Source organism: Physeter macrocephalus, chromosome 6, assembly GCF_002837175.3.
Source record: "Physeter macrocephalus isolate SW-GA chromosome 6, ASM283717v5, whole genome shotgun sequence".
In the NCBI taxonomy this organism is placed as follows: Eukaryota; Metazoa; Chordata; class Mammalia; order Artiodactyla; family Physeteridae; genus Physeter; species Physeter macrocephalus.
The window spans coordinates 91,630,535-91,654,921 of NC_041219.1; the positions used below are offsets into that span (position 1 = coordinate 91,630,535).

At 38.6% G+C, this 24,387-nt stretch overlaps 1 protein-coding gene across 1 annotated transcript in view; it reads left to right on the top strand.

The window, feature by feature from the left end:
- The window catches only part of SLC38A4 (solute carrier family 38 member 4), a 53,622-nt gene extending 29,705 nt beyond the window's left edge, over positions 1-23,917 (top strand). Inside the window, exons 8-24 of the mRNA XM_055085730.1 lie at positions 1,879-1,960; positions 2,047-2,129; positions 2,230-2,288; positions 3,025-3,300; positions 3,432-3,511; positions 4,842-4,942; positions 6,678-6,802; positions 7,384-7,425; positions 7,542-7,617; positions 7,718-7,776; positions 8,513-8,788; positions 8,920-8,999; positions 10,330-10,430; positions 12,164-12,288; positions 19,045-19,189; positions 20,090-20,187; positions 21,685-23,917. Coding sequence (XP_054941705.1) covers positions 1,879-1,960; positions 2,047-2,129; positions 2,230-2,288; positions 3,025-3,300; positions 3,432-3,511; positions 4,842-4,942; positions 6,678-6,802; positions 7,384-7,425; positions 7,542-7,617; positions 7,718-7,776; positions 8,513-8,788; positions 8,920-8,999; positions 10,330-10,430; positions 12,164-12,288; positions 19,045-19,189; positions 20,090-20,187; positions 21,685-21,786 — 1,910 coding nt within the window. The 3' untranslated portion in view covers positions 21,787-23,917. The remainder of the gene's footprint in view (positions 1-1,878; positions 1,961-2,046; positions 2,130-2,229; positions 2,289-3,024; positions 3,301-3,431; positions 3,512-4,841; positions 4,943-6,677; positions 6,803-7,383; positions 7,426-7,541; positions 7,618-7,717; positions 7,777-8,512; positions 8,789-8,919; positions 9,000-10,329; positions 10,431-12,163; positions 12,289-19,044; positions 19,190-20,089; positions 20,188-21,684) is intronic.
- Positions 23,918-24,387: the final 470 nt, after the last annotated feature.

The following is a 24,387-nucleotide window of genomic DNA, read 5'->3' on the forward strand; positions in this document are numbered from 1 at the left end:
CAAGCTTTTCATAGGATCTCTTCATAGGTGATCTAATATACTTGTTTGGACCACTGAACTAACTGGACGTACACATGCTTAGCCCTGAGCCCAACAGGCTGAGTGGCAAACAGCATTGTCTATTGTTCCAAGTAGAGCTACTATTATGCTTCTAGACAGTGGAATAAACTATAACATGGTCTCTCAGTCAAGCCCCTCACCCCACAGTGTGGCTTTAAGGGAGTGAGATGAAATTTCATACACCTTTCCCGAAAATCTCTCACTTTGGTTACTCTATGTGCTGAGTGGTTATTGTGGCCTAAAAGAAATCACTTGTATTTCTGTATTTAGCAACTCCACATTTAGAACGTTTAATTTTCTCAGTCCCCTGAAAAATTAACACTGACCATTAGCAGAATAATGTTGACATTACCCAGACAGGTCTGGATCATTCTGAATTTTCGAAGACCAAACACATTAACAGTGGTGACATCACTGAGAGTCAGCAACTAATAGCTCTAAAATTGAATGGTACCTCACTGAACCAGTTAATCAGAAATATCTCCTCTGTTTACCCTCTGTAAGATTCAGCTTTAGCCAAGGTCTTTGTAAAGATTAACCAAATCATGTTTACAGAAGACACATCAGGTATTGTAAAAATCATTTCATTTCACAATAGAGAAGAAACACTGGCCTGAAATCAGGGATCTTATATTTTGGATGTGGTCTGTCATTTTCAAGCTGTGCGATCTTGGACATGTCAGTTAAGCTCTCAAAATTTTTATATCCTCAGCTGTGGAAGGAAGATGATAAAATGCACCTTGCTCTTTCACGTGGCTTTTCAGCTGATCACATGCAGAACTAAACAATGTGGGGAATTGTTATCACCGTCATTACTTTTGTTTGAGATTAAGGAAATATTTTAAAACTATTAATAGTTCAATCTGCAACTTAGATATCTGCTTTAAATGTCTGTTAGCAAAAATTCACCAGAAGGTTGTAGCACACACTTAGACCTTGCCATGCGAAACTTGTCAATTTTATTTTCAATTGAGTCTTTGATCACGTGTGAAATAGCAAATTAGTAGTATTCTTCACTGAGTGGATGGACTTGGGAAAGGGATGTTGCATAAATTCCCTACAATTGTAGGCAAAATTGCATGTTATGCATACGTATGTCTAAATATTTTTCCAGGGAGAGGGTTTATAGATTTTATAGATCAGGTATTCAGAAGAGTACATGATCACACATACATCACTTATCTAGACATTCGAGAAATTTTGCCACTTTGTATTATTTCTTATTTGGACAAAGGATATAGAAAAAACTTCATTGACAAAGGTTAGAGAAGCTATCCTCTCTTGTACTTTTTTTTTTTTAATCAATCCAGTATGACTCCAGTTTGGAGAATCAGTGGTCAGAGATTTTGCATGCCCCCTAGGGAGATTACAGAGGACTAAACTGGTGCCCACCTAGGGAAGGCAGAGTGACATGTACTCTACCCAGCTCCACCCTGCAATTCCCCCCCTTCTTTTGTGGCCGCCAGACCCCTGCCCAAGTTCTAGATACTAAAACAGGCACACTCAGCAAGGTCATGATGACTTATAACAATTGAGGAAAAAAACTTTGAAACTGCAGCTTCACTGAAAACCTCAGAGCTGGATTTAACACAGAATCAGCATTGATACTGTTAGCAAAGGTCCATAGTCAAGAGCCAAAGGGCCGAATGTCTATTTATGAGAAGAACTTGGAAACAGTACAGAATACATAGTGGGTGGCTTTTCTTCGGGTTTGGGAATTACTGAGAAGGAGGGGTGAACCAATGCCTGGACTTCTCACGACTTGCCTGTGACTTTGGTGCCGTGCACACCACTAAGCTCTCACGTTTTCCATTTTAGCCATGTCAAGCTACCTCTTCATCATTAAATACGAACTACCTGAAGTAATCAGAGCGTTCATGGGACTTGAAGAAAATACTGGGTACGTCTTCTGCTCTCTCTGTAACATCAAGAGACTCATGCTACTTGGTCTTTTCTGATCCTAATATTCTGGTCTCTCTTTTCTAGAGAATGGTATGTCAACGGCAACTACCTCGTCATATTTGTGTCAGTTGGAATCATTCTTCCACTTTCTCTTCTTAAAAATTTAGGTAAAATCATTTTCCATTTTTATTTTCATTTTGTATTCCAAGAGGTAAGCTGATTGTGGATGCCATATTCACCTTCCGGAATTTCTCTGCTAACTCCTAGGTTACCTTGGTTATACCAGCGGCTTTTCTCTTACCTGCATGGTGTTTTTTGTCAGCGTGGTAAGTGATTTTTGACATGATCCTTGTAGCTTGGTAGGCGTGTGATGCTTTCAGTGCCTGAACTGGTGTCCTCATTTTTGTTCAAGCACATCATTAGCATGAAATAGTTCTTGCATCACAAGCAATTTCCTTGTATTCTCATTTGGAATGAGAAAAGAACAGTCATGAGTTTAAAAATAGTTGAGCTGGAATGTCAAGACCATTGCTAATAGTATGTTCTAGGCATACTGAATTTATATTTGGACGAAAGGAACACTTCAAGCAGAAATGTGACAACAACCCAGTATTTAGACAGGCGGAGGAAAAAGAAGTGAAGAGTCCCAGAAGATAAATGAGTAGGCTGTAGAATTAGCCATATTTACATGAATCAGCCATTTTCTCTTACTCATTCTACCCATGAAGAGAAGGTGACCACAGTGAAATTAAAGAAAGAAATCCTCTCCCCACACCACTCCCTCTCCCCTCCAAAAGGGGGAATTTCTGCTAATCTCATGAATGCCAACATTTATATAGCATTTCCCCAAAGAGGCAAAGGAGGAGGGGGGAATTTCCTGATGACCCCTATTTTCATTAGTTTGAAGAAATGAAAGAGATGCAATGTAGCAAGAAAACGATCATCTTTCTCATGGAAGAGTATGCATGAAGTTTGGGATAGATTCACGCAAAATACTGTCTTGTTGGCTCTAAGGGAGAGAGTTGGCTGACTTGTTGTTGTTGTGTTAATGACCGGGTCTAGGTGATTTACAAGAAATTCCAAATACCCTGCCCTCTGCCTGTTCTGGATCACAATGTTGGGAATCTGACATTCAACAATACAGTTCCAATGCACGTGATGATGTTACCCAACAACTCTGAGAGTAGCGGTGTAAACTTCATGATGGATTACACCCACCAGAATCCTGCAGGGCTAGATGAGAACCAGGCCAAGGGCTCTATTCATGGCAGTGGAGTAGAGTATGAAGCACACAGTGATGACAAGTGTCAGCCCAAATACTTTGTATTCAACTCCCGGGTAAGTGAGAGGTCTAGGCCTCTAAGAGCCTAGCAACGTGGCCTCTGAGTTTTTATCTCACAAGCTGAGATGGCCTGGGGTAGCTCTCTGTGTTGGAATGCTAAACATGCAGTGTTGTCTTTGTTTTTCAGACGGCCTACGCAATTCCCATCCTAGCATTTGCTTTTGTATGCCACCCTGAGGTCCTTCCCATCTACAGTGAACTTAAAGAGTAAGGCAGCCATCATTTTAGCATTCTAATTTGCTTTGAAAACGTGCTCATATTTTCAAAGGTGCTTTATACAGAAGCATAGTTTACAGCTTTGTCTTCACAGGAGGTTTATGCTATAACCACTCATCAGTAATGTGCTTTTGCCACAAAGGTGCGAATCAGTCCCCTCACTGCTTCCTTTTCTCCTGTTCCTTCATCCTAATGATCCAGGGGAGGGGTTCAGGACAGGGGGAGGATGAGCCAATGTCTGTAAGGATTTTGGCAAGCATGGGGAATCTGAATTTGAATATTGGTGGGAAGACGTGAGGTCACCTGAACTGGAAATGACCCACACCCATGAAGACCAAAAATTATGATTAGCGTGGCCTGGCTAAGCCACTGATGTCACCTGTGGTCAGTCTTTAACCCTTGCCTAGAAGACATTCCACCACTGGGATGTGCCGGTATCTGGCCTTCATCGTCTAATTTGTATAATGGAGACACTGGCTAGACAATCTTCCTTCTTCCAGCTGATATTCTATGATTCCTTAATACTCTTTTCCTTTTGAGGTTGTTAACATGCCCTTGGGGATGAGTGGGTCTGAGCCCACTACAGCAGCTTCTTCCTTTACCCTGAGGGGAGGTGGTCCTATAATTCTCATCTTCTTTACCCAGACTTCAATAACCTCAGTCTTTGTTCTCACTAAATAACAATAACTTGCCCCATATATTCAGATTTACCTCTTAAAAAACTTATAGAGCACTTTCAATTATTTTGATGTCTTTGATTTACTTGGAAAATCCCATGTAGCAGTTACCCTACACTTGAGCTGAGCCGAAAGACAGAGAAGTGAGAGCAGTTACCCCAGTGTCAGCAGCCAGGTGCCTCTAGAATGGTTTCCAGAAGCTGTCCAGGTAACGATATCAGGCTTCAGGTAGTCTGGACTCCTGGAAGTAGTGCTTTGCTGTTTCTAGTGGATTCTGGTCCTCAAATCTATCTCACTATGAAATATGAAGTCTTTCTACATTAGGAGCCACTTTGACCTTTGTGCTAATTACATTCTTAAATACTCAATAAACAAGCATACTTATCAACATAAAATAAACTGATCCTCATCTAGGAAAACAGGTCTTTCTAAGACTAAAGAAGTAGCATTTAAGAAAAATGGAAACAAATCCTCCATAATTCCCTAAGGCAAATTTAAATAAGCTGTGTTTCTGCACTAGAAATGTGGTTTTATAATGAGTAACACAGGCTCGCATTCTTTCATTATTTTTAAAATTTTAATTGTAAGTAGTGATATTTTCATCTGTTCAGAAAACCAAAGCTCAGTGTTCTTTTTCTTTTCAGTCGGTCCCGGAGGAAGATGCAAACAGTGTCAAATGTTTCCATCACGGGGATGCTTGTCATGTACCTGCTTGCTGCCCTCTTTGGTTACCTAACCTTTTATGGTAGGTCACTCTGTCAAAGTCATTTTCTTTGTGCAAATCCTAGTTGGACTGATCATTCATCCGGGTAGGTATAATTCTTTTAATTACTCTCAATAAACAGCATGATCTGTAGATGCACATGCTCAATTAACGTGCTATTTTAGTCTCATCATTTGACCTAAGAAAATGGAAACTGAACCAGGCTGCCTAACAGGTTATAATAATTCGTGAATTCACACATATTTTGTAAAAACCGTCCCTCTAATTTAATTATTTTCCTTAGGGGATAGAGGATATTTCTTTGGCTTGACTCTCTAAGCCATCTAAAGCTACATATATACTGTGAGAGTGAATCAGATTGCATGTTGTAAAGCTCTTTTAGTGGAATAACTAACTACCAAGCAAATGGCAGAAAAAGTACCAAGTCCTTGAGTTGGAACCTGCTTCTTGTTTACCAGTCAAGTCAAATCTGGGGGCTTGGAGCATTAGACAAATTTTCTGGGTTATCTCATTCTCTTCTGTTATAGTGAATGGTTTCCTAAGAAAAAAGGACATGACAGAATTCCTTTCGATCTGGGGACGTACTATCAAAAAACAAAGTGACTTATGGCCACGTTTGATTATGCCGAAAACATATCCTCTGTGGCATCTTAACAGGACACAAAAGGAGCAGGATTGTTCTTCTCTTCAGTGAAGCAGACAAATTTCAGGGAATCAAACATTAACACAAATCAATGTTATCAACATAAATATGTTTTTAAAATAAGCCTCTCTAACATTTTGCATTTTTTTTCCCCTGCTGACTTGGTAAATTAAATTGATTGCAAGACAAATTGGGTAGGAAGATACCGGAGGGGGCACCATTTGCTTGTTTTGTTTTTTTTTTTTTTTTTTTGACTAATATTTGGCTTTTAACCAAGCACTGATTTAGATTGGGCATTAACTCTTTGCTGGTTGTGAATTAATGAAAATTGGGTCAATGCCTTTGAAGGTATTTTTAACCCCCTTTGTCTGATTTTGAGGGGAGTAGTGGGAAAATCAAGAGTACATCTGATTCTGTAAGCATTTCCTTGTCATTTATGCCTGGAATTCTGACAGAAGTGTGTTTTCCGGGAGGGCAGCATCTTAATCTTATAGCGGTATTCATTGGGAGACCCTATAACAATCATACTAATTCATCTTTGTTACTTAATCTAATGAGTCTCAACTCAGTGAGACAAACAAAAACTTGAAAAAGCCCAGAAGTGTGTCTGTCAGTGTCATGATAGAGTCATAACTGTTGAGCTTGAAAAAGTGTTAAAGATCATTTGTCCTAGGGTTTCCATACTGGGTTTGGCGAAGCTGCTTCGGGGCTCACTGGGCAGGTGAGGGTGGAGGGAGGTGGCAAGACGTGAGGGACAGGCTGATGAGGCTTGGCTCTTTCATCCCTTTCAACCAGAGGACCTCAGCCTGTCCTCTGTTTTGGGATGCTTCTGTATAGCAGAGAAAGATTTATCACAATGCAAATGACCTAGAGAAGAGCCTTAGCAATTTTATATTACCTCCTGCGACTTTCCAAGCTTCAGGGCCCCTTTGTTCATTTGAACAAAGGTCACATAGCTAATAAGCTAAGAGACAGGATAAAGACAGAGGTGTCTGGATTCCCAGACCTGGGTTCTTTCTACTATACTGTGTTCCTTCTGTAAAACGTTGTCTTAGGTAAGGAGTGCCGATTTGACTACGCCTAGTGGACTCATTCTCCTCTTCCTCTTTGCAGGAGACGTTGAAGATGAATTGCTTCATGCTTACAGCAAAGTGTACACATTTGACACCCCTCTCCTCATGGTGCGCCTGGCCGTCCTTGTGGCAGTAACACTAACCGTGCCCATAGTGCTGTTCCCTGTAAGTACATGGCTTTGGTGAAAGAATCCTGCTTGACACCACAGATTAGTAAATACGCTCTGACTTGAGGCTGATTTAATTATAATGCAATGCCCAGGAACATTATTTTTTTATATAGCATTTTGAACCCACTTAAAATTGACTATGTAGACAGAGCAAGTATTTTTTTAATTTTCTATTTAAAAAAATTTTTCAAATTATTTTTGGCTGCACTGCGTGGCTTGTGGGCTTATAGTTCCCCAACCAGGGATCCAATCCATGCCCTTGGCAGTGAAAGCACAGAGTCCTAACCACTGGACTGCCAGGGAATACTTGCTAGAGCAAGTATTTTTAAATGTTAAGTACTTTTTAAATGTAGGGGGAAAAATCACAAAATTTATTTCTATGTATTTGTTTGTTTTACAGCTTTATCGAGGTTGAAATTAATTTTTTAACATCTTTATTAGAGTATAATTGCCTTACAATGGTGTGTCAGTTTCTGCTTTATAACAAAGTGAGTCAGTTATACATATACATATGTCCCCATATCTGTTCCCTCTTGCATCTCCCTCCCTCCCACCCTCCCTATCCCACCCCTCTAGGTGGTCACAAAGCACCGAGCTGATCTCCCTGTGCTATGCAGCTGCTTCCCACTAGCTATCTATTTTACATTTGGTAGTGTATATATGTCCATGCCACTCTCTCACTTACTTGGTCTTTTCTGATCCTAATATTCTGGTCTCTCTTTTCTAGAGAATGGTATGTCAACGGCAACTACCTCGTCATATTTGTGTCAGTTGGAATCATTCTTCCACTTTCTCTTCTTAAAAATTTAGGTAAAATCATTTTCCATTTTTATTTTCATTTTGTATTCCAAGAGGTAAGCTGATTGTGGATGCCATATTCACCTTCCGGAATTTCTCTGCTAACTCCTAGGTTACCTTGGTTATACCAGCGGCTTTTCTCTTACCTGCATGGTGTTTTTTGTCAGCGTGGTAAGTGATTTTTGACATGATCCTTGTAGCTTGGTAGGCGTGTGATGCTTTCAGTGCCTGAACTGGTGTCCTCATTTTTGTTCAAGCACATCATTAGCATGAAATAGTTCTTGCATCACAAGCAATTTCCTTGTATTCTCATTTGGAATGAGAAAAGAACAGTCATGAGTTTAAAAATAGTTGAGCTGGAATGTCAAGACCATTGCTAATAGTATGTTCTAGGCATACTGAATTTATATTTGGACGAAAGGAACACTTCAAGCAGAAATGTGACAACAACCCAGTATTTAGACAGGCGGAGGAAAAAGAAGTGAAGAGTCCCAGAAGATAAATGAGTAGGCTGTAGAATTAGCCATATTTACATGAATCAGCCATTTTCTCTTACTCATTCTACCCATGAAGAGAAGGTGACCACAGTGAAATTAAAGAAAGAAATCCTCTCCCCACACCACTCCCTCTCCCCTCCAAAAGGGGGAATTTCTGCTAATCTCATGAATGCCAACATTTATATAGCATTTCCCCAAAGAGGCAAAGGAGGAGGGGGGAATTTCCTGATGACCCCTATTTTCATTAGTTTGAAGAAATGAAAGAGATGCAATGTAGCAAGAAAACGATCATCTTTCTCATGGAAGAGTATGCATGAAGTTTGGGATAGATTCACGCAAAATACTGTCTTGTTGGCTCTAAGGGAGAGAGTTGGCTGACTTGTTGTTGTTGTGTTAATGACCGGGTCTAGGTGATTTACAAGAAATTCCAAATACCCTGCCCTCTGCCTGTTCTGGATCACAATGTTGGGAATCTGACATTCAACAATACAGTTCCAATGCACGTGATGATGTTACCCAACAACTCTGAGAGTAGCGGTGTAAACTTCATGATGGATTACACCCACCAGAATCCTGCAGGGCTAGATGAGAACCAGGCCAAGGGCTCTATTCATGGCAGTGGAGTAGAGTATGAAGCACACAGTGATGACAAGTGTCAGCCCAAATACTTTGTATTCAACTCCCGGGTAAGTGAGAGGTCTAGGCCTCTAAGAGCCTAGCAACGTGGCCTCTGAGTTTTTATCTCACAAGCTGAGATGGCCTGGGGTAGCTCTCTGTGTTGGAATGCTAAACATGCAGTGTTGTCTTTGTTTTTCAGACGGCCTACGCAATTCCCATCCTAGCATTTGCTTTTGTATGCCACCCTGAGGTCCTTCCCATCTACAGTGAACTTAAAGAGTAAGGCAGCCATCATTTTAGCATTCTAATTTGCTTTGAAAACGTGCTCATATTTTCAAAGGTGCTTTATACAGAAGCATAGTTTACAGCTTTGTCTTCACAGGAGGTTTATGCTATAACCACTCATCAGTAATGTGCTTTTGCCACAAAGGTGCGAATCAGTCCCCTCACTGCTTCCTTTTCTCCTGTTCCTTCATCCTAATGATCCAGGGGAGGGGTTCAGGACAGGGGGAGGATGAGCCAATGTCTGTAAGGATTTTGGCAAGCATGGGGAATCTGAATTTGAATATTGGTGGGAAGACGTGAGGTCACCTGAACTGGAAATGACCCACACCCATGAAGACCAAAAATTATGATTAGCGTGGCCTGGCTAAGCCACTGATGTCACCTGTGGTCAGTCTTTAACCCTTGCCTAGAAGACATTCCACCACTGGGATGTGCCGGTATCTGGCCTTCATCGTCTAATCTGTATAATGGAGACACTGGCTAGACAATCTTCCTTCTTCCAGCTGATATTCTATGATTCCTTAATACTCTTTTCCTTTTGAGGTTGTTAACATGCCCTTGGGGATGAGTGGGTCTGAGCCCACTACAGCAGCTTCTTCCTTTACCCTGAGGGGAGGTGGTCCTATAATTCTCATCTTCTTTACCCAGACTTCAATAACCTCAGTCTTTGTTCTCACTAAATAACAATAACTTGCCCCATATATTCAGATTTACCTCTTAAAAAACTTATAGAGCACTTTCAATTATTTTGATGTCTTTGATTTACTTGGAAAATCCCATGTAGCAGTTACCCTACACTTGAGCTGAGCCGAAAGACAGAGAAGTGAGAGCAGTTACCCCAGTGTCAGCAGCCAGGTGCCTCTAGAATGGTTTCCAGAAGCTGTCCAGGTAACGATATCAGGCTTCAGGTAGTCTGGACTCCTGGAAGTAGTGCTTTGCTGTTTCTAGTGGATTCTGGTCCTCAAATCTATCTCACTATGAAATATGAAGTCTTTCTACATTAGGAGCCACTTTGACCTTTGTGCTAATTACATTCTTAAATACTCAATAAACAAGCATACTTATCAACATAAAATAAACTGATCCTCATCTAGGAAAACAGGTCTTTCTAAGACTAAAGAAGTAGCATTTAAGAAAAATGGAAACAAATCCTCCATAATTCCCTAAGGCAAATTTAAATAAGCTGTGTTTCTGCACTAGAAATGTGGTTTTATAATGAGTAACACAGGCACGCATTCTTTCATTATTTTTAAAATTTTAATTGTAAGTAGTGATATTTTCATCTGTTCAGAAAACCAAAGCTCAGTGTTCTTTTTCTTTTCAGTCGGTCCCGGAGGAAGATGCAAACAGTGTCAAATGTTTCCATCACGGGGATGCTTGTCATGTACCTGCTTGCTGCCCTCTTTGGTTACCTAACCTTTTATGGTAGGTCACTCTGTCAAAGTCATTTTCTTTGTGCAAATCCTAGTTGGACTGATCATTCATCCGGGTAGGTATAATTCTTTTAATTACTCTCAATAAACAGCATGATCTGTAGATGCACATGCTCAATTAACGTGCTATTTTAGTCTCATCATTTGACCTAAGAAAATGGAAACTGAACCAGGCTGCCTAACAGGTTATAATAATTCGTGAATTCACACATATTTTGTAAAAACCTTCCCTCTAATTTAATTATTTTCCTTAGGGGATAGAGGATATTTCTTTGGCTTGACTCTCTAAGCCATCTAAAGCTACATATATACTGTGAGAGTGAATCAGATTGCATGTTGTAAAGCTCTTTTAGTGGAATAACTAACTACCAAGCAAATGGCAGAAAAAGTACCAAGTCCTTGAGTTGGAACCTGCTTCTTGTTTACCAGTCAAGTCAAATCTGGGGGCTTGGAGCATTAGACAAATTTTCTGGGTTATCTCATTCTCTTCTGTTATAGTGAATGGTTTCCTAAGAAAAAAGGACATGACAGAATTCCTTTCGATCTGGGGACGTACTATCAAAAAACAAAGTGACTTATGGCCACGTTTGATTATGCCGAAAACATATCCTCTGTGGCATCTTAACAGGACACAAAAGGAGCAGGATTGTTCTTCTCTTCAGTGAAGCAGACAAATTTCAGGGAATCAAACATTAACACAAATCAATGTTATCAACATAAATATGTTTTTAAAATAAGCCTCTCTAACATTTTGCATTTTTTTTCCCCTGCTGACTTGGTAAATTAAATTGATTGCAAGACAAATTGGGTAGGAAGATACCGGAGGGGGCACCATTTGCTTGTTTTGTTTGGTTTTGTTTTTTTGACTAATATTTGGCTTTTAACCAAGCACTGATTTAGATTGGGCATTAACTCTTTGCTGGTTGTGAATTAATGAAAATTGGGTCAATGCCTTTGAAGGTATTTTTAACCCCCTTTGTCTGATTTTGAGGGGAGTAGTGGGAAAATCAAGAGTACATCTGATTCTGTAAGCATTTCCTTGTCATTTATGCCTGGAATTCTGACAGAAGTGTGTTTTCCGGGAGGGCAGCATCTTAATCTTATAGCGGTATTCATTGGGAGACCCTATAACAATCATACTAATTCATCTTTGTTACTTAATCTAATGAGTCTCAACTCAGTGAGACAAACAAAAACTTGAAAAAGCCCAGAAGTGTGTCTGTCAGTGTCATGATAGAGTCATAACTGTTGGGCTTGAAAAAGTGTTAAAGATCATTTGTCCTAGGGTTTCCATACTGGGTTTGGAGAAGCTGCTTCGGGGCTCACTGGGCAGGTGAGGGTGGAGGGAGGTGGCAAGACGTGAGGGACAGGCTGATGAGGCTTGGCTCTTTCATCCCTTTCAACCAGAGGACCTCAGCCTGTCCTCTGTTTTGGGATGCTTCTGTATAGCAGAGAAAGATTTATCACAATGCAAATGACCTAGAGAAGAGCCTTAGCAATTTTATATTACCTCCTGCGACTTTCCAAGCTTCAGGGCCCCTTTGTTCATTTGAACAAAGGTCACATAGCTAATAAGCTAAGAGACAGGATAAAGACAGAGGTGTCTGGATTCCCAGACCTGGGTTCTTTCTACTATACTGTGTTCCTTCTGTAAAACGTTGTCTTAGGTAAGGAGTGCCGATTTGACTACGCCTAGTGGACTCATTCTCCTCTTCCTCTTTGCAGGAGACGTTGAAGATGAATTGCTTCATGCTTACAGCAAAGTGTACACATTTGACACCCCTCTCCTCATGGTGCGCCTGGCCGTCCTTGTGGCAGTAACACTAACCGTGCCCATAGTGCTGTTCCCTGTAAGTACATGGCTTTGGTGAAAGAATCCTGCTTGACACCACAGATTAGTAAATACGCTCTGACTTGAGGCTGATTTAATTATAATGCAATGCCCAGGAACATTATTTTTTTATATAGCATTTTGAACCCACTTAAAATTGACTATGTAGACAGAGCAAGTATTTTTTTAATTTTCTATTTAAAAAAATTTTTCAAATTATTTTTGGCTGCACTGCGTGGCTTGTGGGCTTATAGTTCCCCAACCAGGGATCCAATCCATGCCCTTGGCAGTGAAAGCACAGAGTCCTAACCACTGGACTGCCAGGGAATACTTGCTAGAGCAAGTATTTTTAAATGTTAAGTACTTTTTAAATGTAGGGGGAAAAATCACAAAATTTATTTCTATGTATTTGTTTGTTTTACAGCTTTATCGAGGTTGAAATTAATTTTTTAACATCTTTATTAGAGTATAATTTCTGACTTACTTCACTCTGTATGACAGTCTCTAGGTCCATCCACCTCACTACAAATAACTCTGTTCCGTTCCTTTTTATGGCTGAGAATATTCCATTGTATATATGTGCCACATCTTCTTTATCCATTCATCTGTTGATGGACACTTAGGTTGCTTCCATGTCCTGGCTATTGTAAATAGAGCTGCAATGAACATTGTGGTACATGACTCTTTTTGAATTATGGGAAAGCTAAGTCTTTGCCTCATTCTGTGTCCACTGGAAGGAAAGTGGGGCCTGAATTTGAGTCCAGACCCTAACCAACTTACTAGTTAGGAGCCCTTGAGAACATCCCTTCATTCCTTAGTACCTCGGTGTCTTAATTTATGAAATAGTTGCCCATTTTTGTATTGGGTTGTTTGCTTTTTTGATATTGAGCTGCATGAGTTGCTTGTATGTTTTAGAGATTAATCCTTTGTCAGTTGCTTCATTTGCAAAGACTTTCTCCCATTCTGAGGGTTGTCTTTTCATCTTGTTGATGGTTTCCTTTGCTGTGCAAAATCATAGCAAGATCCTTTTTGACCCACCTCCTAGAGAAATGGAAACAAAAACAAAAAAAAACCAAATGGGACTTAATGAAACTGAAATTAATTTTTAAACTCAAATTCAAAAAAGCAGATCTTGAGCTTCTCTCTTGTGGATTAGTAGAAATGAGTAGGAATTCATATAACTTCTGAAATTTGAAAGCCAAAACCACATTCACTTTCAAATCATATTACATTTTCACCACAATTCTGAAGGTATTTCATTTTCTCCCCCGATTTTATTGTGCTACCTAAACATCCAAAAGTCACCTTATTTAATCTGATTTCTTGAAGGCTAATGAGAAGGAGATTCATGTTAAGTAAATTACACACTAGAACCAAATTTCTTGAAAAATAGTCATGTTATCCATCACATGTCTCTTCTTCTACTGCCCCCAAGACTGACACACACCCCTCTTGCCAGACTCGTACTAGGATGGTCCCTACATGGCATTTGCCATTGGCGCCAGTTGTTCTGGGATCACAGAGCAGAGCTGGTCATGGAGACTTGGGCTGCATGAGTTAAAATCACCACCTATGGATAAACACAAGTCTTCACTTTCCTGCCAACTCTTCTACTTTCATAAGCACTGAATTTACCATTCATTTTAGGGGGAAAAATCAGTAGCCAGCACTGTCCTGCACAGAATGTTCCATACAGGGCCAAGCAGATGAGGACTGCTCATATAATGACACTGAGGTCACTTTAAATGCAGCTTGTGGGCTGAATTATTTTTTGGCACATTCCTTTTTCATGAGTGCATGAAATCAGATCCTTTTTACTATGGCGGCCAAGAGTTTACTTTTAAATAATGTCTTGCCTCTCATATATCTGAAGTATTTCAAATGTTATGCACTCATCTTTAGCCTAAAATCAGCTCCATTGTGGGGACAAGGCAGAAGACAGCTGTAGACAGAAAGGGTACCATAGAGTAAAATTTCCAAGCAAACAGCATCGCCAAGAAAAGAATATCTGGAACCCTTCTTTTTGTGTGTAAAGATATTACTGATTAAATTCTGGCATACAGTGGGCACTCATATCATTGGTGAATCAAAGCATTTTGTAAAAGAAGTCTGTTATGTGCTTCTGTATTGCTTTATTCATAAACCCTAAATACAGTGCTTTCAAGCTGTGGTCTCAAGAGATTAATGGACTTGGCTGTCGTTACTCAGCTACTTGGTAATAGTTGAACTAATGCATTGCTCACAGCATGACACTGATGGCTGCGGTCATGATAATGGGAAGTGAAAGTCAGCCTTTCATTTAGTGATGACCATTTCACTTTGACATTAACAATCCAAATCATCCACAGAAATTCTTCTCCTGTATAACAGATCAGGCAGTGGCATAAATCTGACCATCAGGAATGGCAACACATTTCCCATTAGTTGTATCTCCCATAGTAGTCTGGAAACATTTCCCATCCGATGCCCATTAAAACCAAAATTGACCATTAGAACCAAATTTCAGAAAACTAACTGCTATCCTTCATTATGTATTTAAACTCAACATTAGCATTTAATGTTGCTAAACATTACATGAAACATTTTGCATGTAACTCTGCCTCACCCCTACAACGTTATACTGAGATGGTCTGTTTGACTGTCCACATTTTCCCCTGGAGGTAAGCGGTGTGCACAGTGACTGGCACAAGATGAGCTCAGCAAGGTTTGCTAAGGAAAATCGTCTCCAAATGAATCTTGCCCTTTCTTGAGGTGTATAAACTGCCTTTTCTAGCAAAAGCATAGATTCATCCCGTTGCCGACATTTGCCATGAACTTCAGTTTGGGTGAGGATCTTAGCTATTTGAACCAAGCCTCCATGGTTTTGATGGATGACATAAAAGTGGGTCCAGGCTCCCTGTCCCAGTCAAGTGCCACAAGGGTACATTCAGACACTTCTCTCCCAAAGTGATAGAAGTTGGTTGTGATGTATTTGTTTGTTTCTTACAGTTTAGAACCAAGATTTTCCATGTGTCAAATGCTGAGTCAAACAGCATGGTTCTCCTGACAAGTTTCTTTGAATTAAGAGAACTCTTGACTAATAAGTTTATTTACTTCGCTTTGATATCCCCCCATACAAATAATAAAACAAACAAATAAAACCTAATATGGATTAGGTTTAATCTGGATTAAAATCTACCATTTTTAGGTATTATTTTGTATTCTCCTATTTTCAACAAATATGTTGGTTCTTTTTCTTAGGAGCCCAAGAAGAGATGACAAGAGTTTTGTTGTTGTTGATGGTGGTGGTTGCTTTTTCCTTTTATCTCTCCATTTATTATCTTTCTTTTCTCCAGACAGGTTAGCTTTTTCCTTCTTAGAAAGTGCACAAAGTAAGTGCTTGAAGTGTTTATTGAACAATAGATAAATAAAGAGAATTAAGACTCTAGCTTTTTCACAAGCCACTCAACACTGTTTTTTCTTTCTTAGTAGTGGGAGGGGGTGATATGGAGTGGCATGTCTATTATGGGACTGCACCTCCTTCCCAAGGACGAATAATGCCATTTTCAGCTTGTGCTTCCCTTTATGCAGAAAATGCACACATTACCATGAAAAACAGAAACCCCAATAACCCTAATGGGTTTATCAAGAACACACAGACTCAAATTCTACCTACCGAACCTTAAAAAAAAAAGGAGATCGTGTCTCAGATTCTTTGGCTACTTCCTCTTCATTTTATTTTAGTAAAACCAATCTTTTCACTTATGTTGCCTTCAGACTTCCTGTTTTGAAGTGAATATAGATATAGGCCTAGAAATATGGCAGATGTTGCTATGAACTGGAATAGAACAGTGATGCATAGGTATTTCCTACACTCTTGTCCTACGCAATCCTACTGAAGTATGGTTCACTTCTCAGCAACAGAATGGATTTTTTTTTTAGAGTTCAGAACTAAGGCTCCCAATTTCTACTCAACCTCCACGTTTCTGACCTCACACTGAGTCCCCACTTTAGAACACAGCACCTCCTAACAGGCTCCTGTTCAGAACGCTGTCTCTAGAAATAACAGATGTTTTCTCTAGAACTGCATGGAACTTTTCTAGAATTATTCACGGGGCTGTGGCTGGGGACTTCCCCACGCACAGCATCTGACCCACATTTCCAGGTTCTTATCAGTTTGTGTCAGAGAGAAAAGGGCACTGAGATAAGTGGGGCGGAAGGCAAGGCTTTCTGGGTAATAAGTCAGAGTCACCTCTATCTTGACACAGGTAAATAGAGCTGCTGGGGACCTCGCAGTCCCAGGCTCACTCCTCAAGGCAGCGTTTACACATGGAACGACTAGCAAGTTTCATTCTATTCTTTTCCACCAACTACCACCATCAGCAGCTTTCCATCTCCCTATTTGCCCTGTTGCCCATTTTAGGAACGCACTGGCAACTCTATATGCCTTCAGTTCTGTTTGGGATTTTGTTACTCATTCATTCTGAAGAGCAAGATTTCACCATTTACTTCAACCATTATTCCTGTAAACTTTCTATACTATTACATCATTAGGCCAAATCTTAGTCTTTCTGGGAGCCATGAGACCTTAGGAAACCGTATTTATTTACATTCAGAGGCCCTGTACATATAGGTTTGCCTCTAACTCAGCTTATAGAATTAAAGGCATTATTTCAACAAAGGGCTAAAAAAGCACATACATGTGACCCCTGCCTGAAAATAACCTGTATTCTATTTGTTTATGCTATAAGTTTATCACCTTCAGACAAATAAATCCTTAAGCACTATGTATGGACCATAGAGAGCTTATTTTAAGCTTATTAAGTTTGGACAATATTGAATAAGCACTAATTGTAGGACATAATGTAGAATTTCCAAGCTGCTGGGGAAAACAAAATCAAACCACTTGTTTTCCTCAGTCTACTTTTCAGAGTGAGTTTCATAATTTTCACTCATCCAAATTTTAAAATCCGTTACAAACAAACCGTTTCCAGAGACTATCTGGCCTTGCCATTCTGGAAGTGAAATTGCCTTTTAAACCTAAGCAGATGGCTTTAATTTTTGGTGGACTGGTATGAAGAGAATGTCACATTAGACACTGCAAGCAATTCAGCTCAAAGTTTTTGTCATTCATATGTGTGTTTCAAAATATATTTTACACTTTCTCTCTTTTAAGTGAATTCCCATCTCCACACCATTAAGAGATTTCAGAAGCAAAATTTTAAAGTGAAAATCAATCCTAGCATTTCTAAAAATGGGAAGTTCTAGCTTAACTCAAGTGCTCACTTATTGAAAAGCCAATAAACGAATTCCACTAAGTCCAAAAGTGTCCTCTAAAAGATTCCAAAGATAAGAATATTTCCAACTTTGTTAAGCTGTTCAAACATAAATGGCACTCCCTCCCTCTACCCACAAGGATCTTTTTATCCGGTTACATCAGGGTAACTTGAGCAGGTGCTACAACTGGAGCCTCTCTTGACCCTTCCCCTACTTATTTCAGCTGCTGAAATAGGGCTGAAATCGGTCAAGGATCTCAAAGGGAGGGAGGAAAAAGTTTTGCTCTGTTCAATTTAAGACATTTATTGAGTGCCTCCTGCGTGCAAGACACTAAGGTAGAAATGAGGAATGTTAAGATTATTAGGTCTTGTTCTTTGCCTTTTGTGCATTTATAATCTATACTTGTGGGGAGGTAAAAGGAGAAAAAGAGAAAGGAGGAAACACAAAATATATCATATTTTTTAAAATATCAGGCGGCAAAAATGGTAAATCAAATGTAAAATTAAGAAACACCAGGTTTGGGCTTCCCTGGTGGCGCAGTGGTTGAGAGTCCGCCTCCCGATGCAGGGGACACAGGTTCGTGCCCCGGTCCGGGAGGATCCCACGTGCCACGGAGCTGCTGGGCCCGTGAGCCATGGCCGCTGCGCCTGCACGTCCGGAGCCTGTGCTCCGCAACGGGAGAGGCCCCAACAGTGAGAGGCCCGCGCACCGAGGAAAAAAAAAAAAAGGAAACACCAGGTTTGTAAAAATTCTGTTCACAATCACATAATAAATTCAGTGCTTGCCCTTCATACTTAATCCAGGCTGATGAGACATGATTAGAAATCAACAAGGGTTTTACTGTGTCTCTGCATTATATATCTTATCTGTTCTTTTATCTCTTTCTGACTGAGATTATTTTCAAGAAAAAAATTCGGAAAGCCGAGAAAGTGAGCACAAGATAGATCACCAAGGAAAATGACACTTTCCCAAACATCAAAAATCAGCATCAAACTTGCACAACAATATGAATGTACTTAATACCACTGGACTGTACATTTTAAAATGACTAAGATGGTACATTTTATGTTATTTTTACTTTACTGAAATTTTTAAAATTTGAAAAAAAATCAGCATCAAGATCTTTTCTGGGAGAAAAAGGAAAAACAAAGAAAATGCTTTAGAGGGGTGAGAATATTTGAAATAGTAGATAAAGTTAAAGACAAAGCAGTGAAGGGGATATCTAGATATCCAGAAAGGGGATAGAAATAAATTAGGAGTTTGGGATTAAAATACACACATTACTGTATATAAAATAAGTAACCAACAAGGACCTATTATATAGCACATGGAACCATACTCAGTATCTTGTAATAACCTATAATGGAAAAGAATCTGAAAGAGAAAAAAAATACATATATATGTATAACTGAATCACTTTGCTATGCTCTTGAAACTAACACAACATTATAAATTAACTATACTTCAATTAAAAAAAAAAACAAAGCAGTGACCTTGCCTTTGCACTTTCTTGCTATAGATTCGTACATCAGTGACCACACTGTTATTTCCCAAAAGACCCTTCAGCTGGATAAGACATTTCCTGATTGCAGCCATACTTATTGCACTTAATAATGTTTTGGTCATCCTGGTGCCAACTATAAAATACATCTTTGGATTCATAGGTAAGTTTCAGAATGGTTTTTATCTAATCAACTCAAGCTGTCCATAAATGGAGGACAGGGAGCCAGTGATGGGAGGTCAAGCATCCCAGTCCATCTCAGGCTCACAGAATTCCTGGTAGTCCAGCTGGGCTCCAGCTGGTCACCGTCCCTCCCTCCCAGGTGACGCTGGACGTTATTCATAGGATCAGAAAATGTTAGTGCTAAAACCTACTTTATAGGTCATCTAGTCTAGCTGCCTTTTCTGACAGACAAGGCAACTGAGCCCCATAGAAGTCAAGTCATATACCTTGGAGTGAACCCAGGATTTGGACCTAAGTTTTAACTCTGCATCAAAAAGAGGAAGGAAGATAGATTTTACCTACAGGATGCCCTCTTAGGTCTGTGAGTATCAGCTGAGCCTTAAAGGATGTCTTTAGAGGAAGAGGAGGTTGACTTTGTAAAGCATATTATTTCCCTTAACCGGGTGGCCTTGTAATATATTTGATTTTCCATTCTGCTGATTTGAGGGTTTACTCACATTTTAAATACAATATAAAACTTTAAAAACTCAGGTGTAGGCAACTTGAAAAGTTAGAAGTGGATGGGAAGGGTGTGTGATGAGTTCAGCCTTCTTAGTATGTGTTTATATTACTAATTTCCTATAAATTTGTACCATTCAGCCTTTTTGTTGTTTATTATATGTGATGTATACTTACTAGCCAGCTATGAGGTTAGATGCATTTAAATTTTATTTATAAACATACCTTCTTTGAATAAGCATCCATGAGCTTATAGAGCTTTTCGTGCTTTGATTAGGGTCGCTTTAGATTTGGTTTCTTTCAAGTGTATGCCCTTGAGTCTCTGCCCTGCTGAGTCAGACCTGCTGAGTAAGACTTTGACCTGTCCGGTATCTCTCCTCAGGGGCTTCTTCTGCCACTATGCTGATTTTCATTCTTCCAGCAGTTTTTTATCTTAAACTTGTCAAGAAAGAACCTCTTAGGTCACCCCAAAAGGTCGGGGTAAGTAAGGTTTGCAATCTCTCCCATTATAACTTGCTCTTTGACTACATAGAGTAAACCAGGAAATGCATGCATATGGTTCCAAAAAAATGAATTGATGCACAAGAACCAAAAATCAAAGATGGGCTGGAACGCTCTGGTGGAGACAAAAGGGGACATGGATTTCTGTCACTCAGATGATTCCAGGATTTCTTCTCTTCAAGTATTAAATGTCTTGTGCTGAGTCCTTCCTACCTGTCAAATGCTAGTGGAGTTTGCCCACAGGTTTCCATATATTCCAGTTTCCACCACCAAGCTACTGCTGCACTATCCACAGGAAATTGTGCAGAAAAGAATTAGGCTCCCTAGCAGTGTGATGAAAAAATTTAAACATTTTGGTCATATTCGTTAGGTTTGTAAGGCCAAAAAAAAAAAAATATTGCTTCTGTTTTCCCTTCCTCAGTACCTTGTTGTCCCCTGGTGTGGACTAAGAAACAGAACCATTCATTTTCCAGTTAATCTTACAGTATAATTTATAGTCTTATTAACCTGGGGGGTATATATTTCTTTCCCATGATAGTACTACAAAAATATATACTAGAAATAATTGTTTTTCCAATATTAAATATTATCAATGGCTGCTTGATATTATATTAAGGCTTGAGTCTGACTGATTGACCCTGAATTTTGCCTGGGAATCATTCTCCTCTCCGGATGGTTCAGGGACTTTGGTATCAAAAGCTCCCCCCCATCATCTTGCCCCATAATTTCCACTCTATGTAGTCCATTCTGCTTGGACTTTTACAGCAGTGCGACCTTGGCAAATTACTTGTTTTTTATTTTCAGTTTGACCAGATACAAAAGTGAGTAAAATTATCTCCTAGATCCTTTCTAGTGAAACAAAAACTTCAGCTGCTCTTTCCTCGTATGTAGAATTAGGAGGTTGATCTGTGTGGTAATATATAAGGCTCCTTCTAGTGTTAAAATTATGAAATATTTGTATGTAATTATATGTACATGTATATATATGTGTATATATGTAATTACATACACCCACATACACTTTGAAGTTTTTTTCAAGGAATATGAAACATGCATTATATTAGGCTTTTGTTTTTGTTTGCTTTAAAAAATTTAATCATATCATACATACTACTCTTCTATAACCTGACCCTTTTCACCTAAAATATTGTGAGCACTCCCTAGGTCATTAAATCTTTTTCTATTGCTTGATTTGTAATGATTACAGGGTATTCCATCATTTTGGTGTACCAAATCAATTAAGCATTTTTCTATTTTGAACATTTGGGTTAAATCTCTCTACTACTGTATTCACCCTCTTTCCCCAGCTAGAGTTCTAAACTGATTGAACTGCTAGGCATGGACATCTAAGCTATAAGGATAATACAATTCAATATGCAAATCAGATGGCTGCCTTAAGTAAGCAACTTATAAAAGCAAACTGTACTAAGGAAGTATAGTTTCTGTGTTCCCTGACAAGTTGTCTCTGACTTACAGGCTTTAATTTTCCTTGTGGTTGGAATCATCTTTATGATTGGAAGCATGGCACTCATTATAATTGACTGGATTTGCAATCCCCCAAATTCCAAGCATCACTAACCCAAGGAAAAATACTATATTTTCCTGTTGGAGATAGTTGTCAAATTATGCTCCCAAAGACTTTTGAGTTATCTCGATTGGAATGTTATTCACAGGAAATAACAGGAAGATTCCAAAGATGTTTACCAGCAATACCACCAGGCACCTGCAGAAGAGGAAATCATCATTTTCGTCACAAATGGCTGTTTATGTGTTTAAAATCTGTGGTGCACATTTCTACCCAGGTTTTACTAGAGCAGTGTGAGATGATGTATTTTTGCTTCTGCACAAGCAGAATAAGGGTAGCTGCATGATAATACCCTCTTCCCTCTCCTCCCACCTTCTCCCCCCACAAAAGTACCAAATTCCTGTATTCTCAGAACATCAAACAAAAATGCCCTGGTGGCAAAGCTATTACCATTTAATGCCTTCCCTCAGTCTTGCACCAAATACTCTGGGTGTATTTAATAACAGAGGCAAAAGGCATGTTTTATGAACTGTCTCTGCACGGTACATGAGACACCAGGCTAGAACATCTTATGGTCAACCCTAAAGGAATATTTTGCCCATCCTGTTTGTGACACTGAATTAGTGACTTCTTCATTCAGTAGATCTTTTGTAAATGTTAAAACATCTTACGAAACATAGAGAGGGGCTTTATTTAAATTATAGAGCAACAGCAAAACAATGCTTATAGCTAAACTGCGTGTTCTGGAAGCATTTATCAATGTTATTCCCAATCCTCTTGTCATAGTTTTGTCACTGAACAATGCCCTCCCTCTCGTCTTCCATTCTCATTCAGAATTTTTAGAAGACCACGATTCACGTGGAGCTACACTACCCAGTATTGTTTGATACATTTTTATTTGATAAACATTCAGTGCAGGAAACTGTGATTGCTATATGTTTATGTATATAATCTTATTCTGTAGTCATCAGAATTTTAATGTATGGTACATTTGATTTTTATTTTTTACATGTGTAGTTTTCTCTCTTCACAGTCAAACATTTATATTATTGGGGGTGGGAATAGGGAATTAATTTGATGGGCTCAAAAATCCATGTGTATGTATCTGTTTATTGGGGATATTTTAAATTTGAAATCTGAGTTATATAGTTCAGTAATGCTCTTCTTCAATGTTTACAATATTATCGTAATCATCTAGAAGAAAATAAGTTCCCTATTTGCAAATAATTATCAATACTAAGGTTGTTCTTTTAATTTAGCAGGTCTCAAATAGCATTTCATTCATTTTAGCTTGCACAGGTATTTGCTGACATTCATTTTCTATTTAAGACAATGTTGAGCCATTTTCGATAAAAATAAAAATGCTAACACTACAAAGAGATGCAAATGATTATTCTTGCTCACTTCTACAACATAGTTTCATGAAATGGATTTAAAATTTAATATTCATTGCCTAGAATTTCTGGAGTTTGCTCCTTTTTTTTTTCTCAATCAGTATCAAGCACATTTATTGTATATGTTAGTACAGCCAAGTATGAAATATAGGTATATATAAGTATGATAAAATTAAATCATATTTCAATAGTTTTTGCTGGAATGTGCCTTAAGTAAATATATATTTGTTTTCTGTATTATTTTCTAGAGTCATAATACTGTAAAATGGTGCACTTTGTTAAGGAAATTGAGCATTACTAGAAACTATCATAACTTCTGACTTACTATTACTGGAAAAAGTTTGCCAAATAGCATTTTTAAGATATATTTCTATTTTCATTCATCTAAAGAGTGTATCAAAATAGAAAGTGAAAAAAGGTACCTTCTGAGTGTTAAAAAAATGTTTGGTCTGAATGTATTTAAATGTAAATAACAAAGATTGATTCAAAAAATTGAAAAACTGTAAAATCTGTATATATTTTGAATGCTTTACATTTGAAATGACTGACTTGAAAATATCAACATGTGTAATTATATAATATTCAAGAGCAATACTACAGTGCCAAATAATAAAGCACCATTTTTTTCTCATGGCCTTTTTCAGGATCATAGATCTCATATACTGCAGGGCAGACATACATATGGCATCTTGTACTGGTTAATTTAGCCCCATTTATAAACAGATGAAAACTTTATTTTCTTATTTCATTTATAAGATGGTTCAATGTATTGGGAGGCTTTTTTATTACAGAAAGTGTATATTGGTATATAATAAATGAACTTTTCAAATGACTATCATGTAATTTTCTTTCTATTGTTGAAGGCTGTGAATTATTTATACATGAAAAAACATTTTTAATCTAAATATTGTCTCTTTTATTTTGGTATATGCTCCATTTTTATTGTTACTCTTGACATATAACTAACATTTATAGCTTTCAAAAATATAGTTGCCATCTTATTTTGGCAAAATACACAGCTAATTCTAAATCATTCTTATTTTATATCATCCTAGAATGAGTGTGGAAGAAATGACTCTTTATGGTGAATTAGGGAGAATTCACTTGGGATGGAAAAAGAGGGACTAGAAGGAAGATGAGAGTAGTAAAATAAAGACATGGAAGATTTGGGAGAAGGGAAAGCAACATGGGAGTGATGAGGATTGGGTAGAAATGAACTAGTAGTGGGATTGACAGGTCATATACTAAGTTTACGCTTAA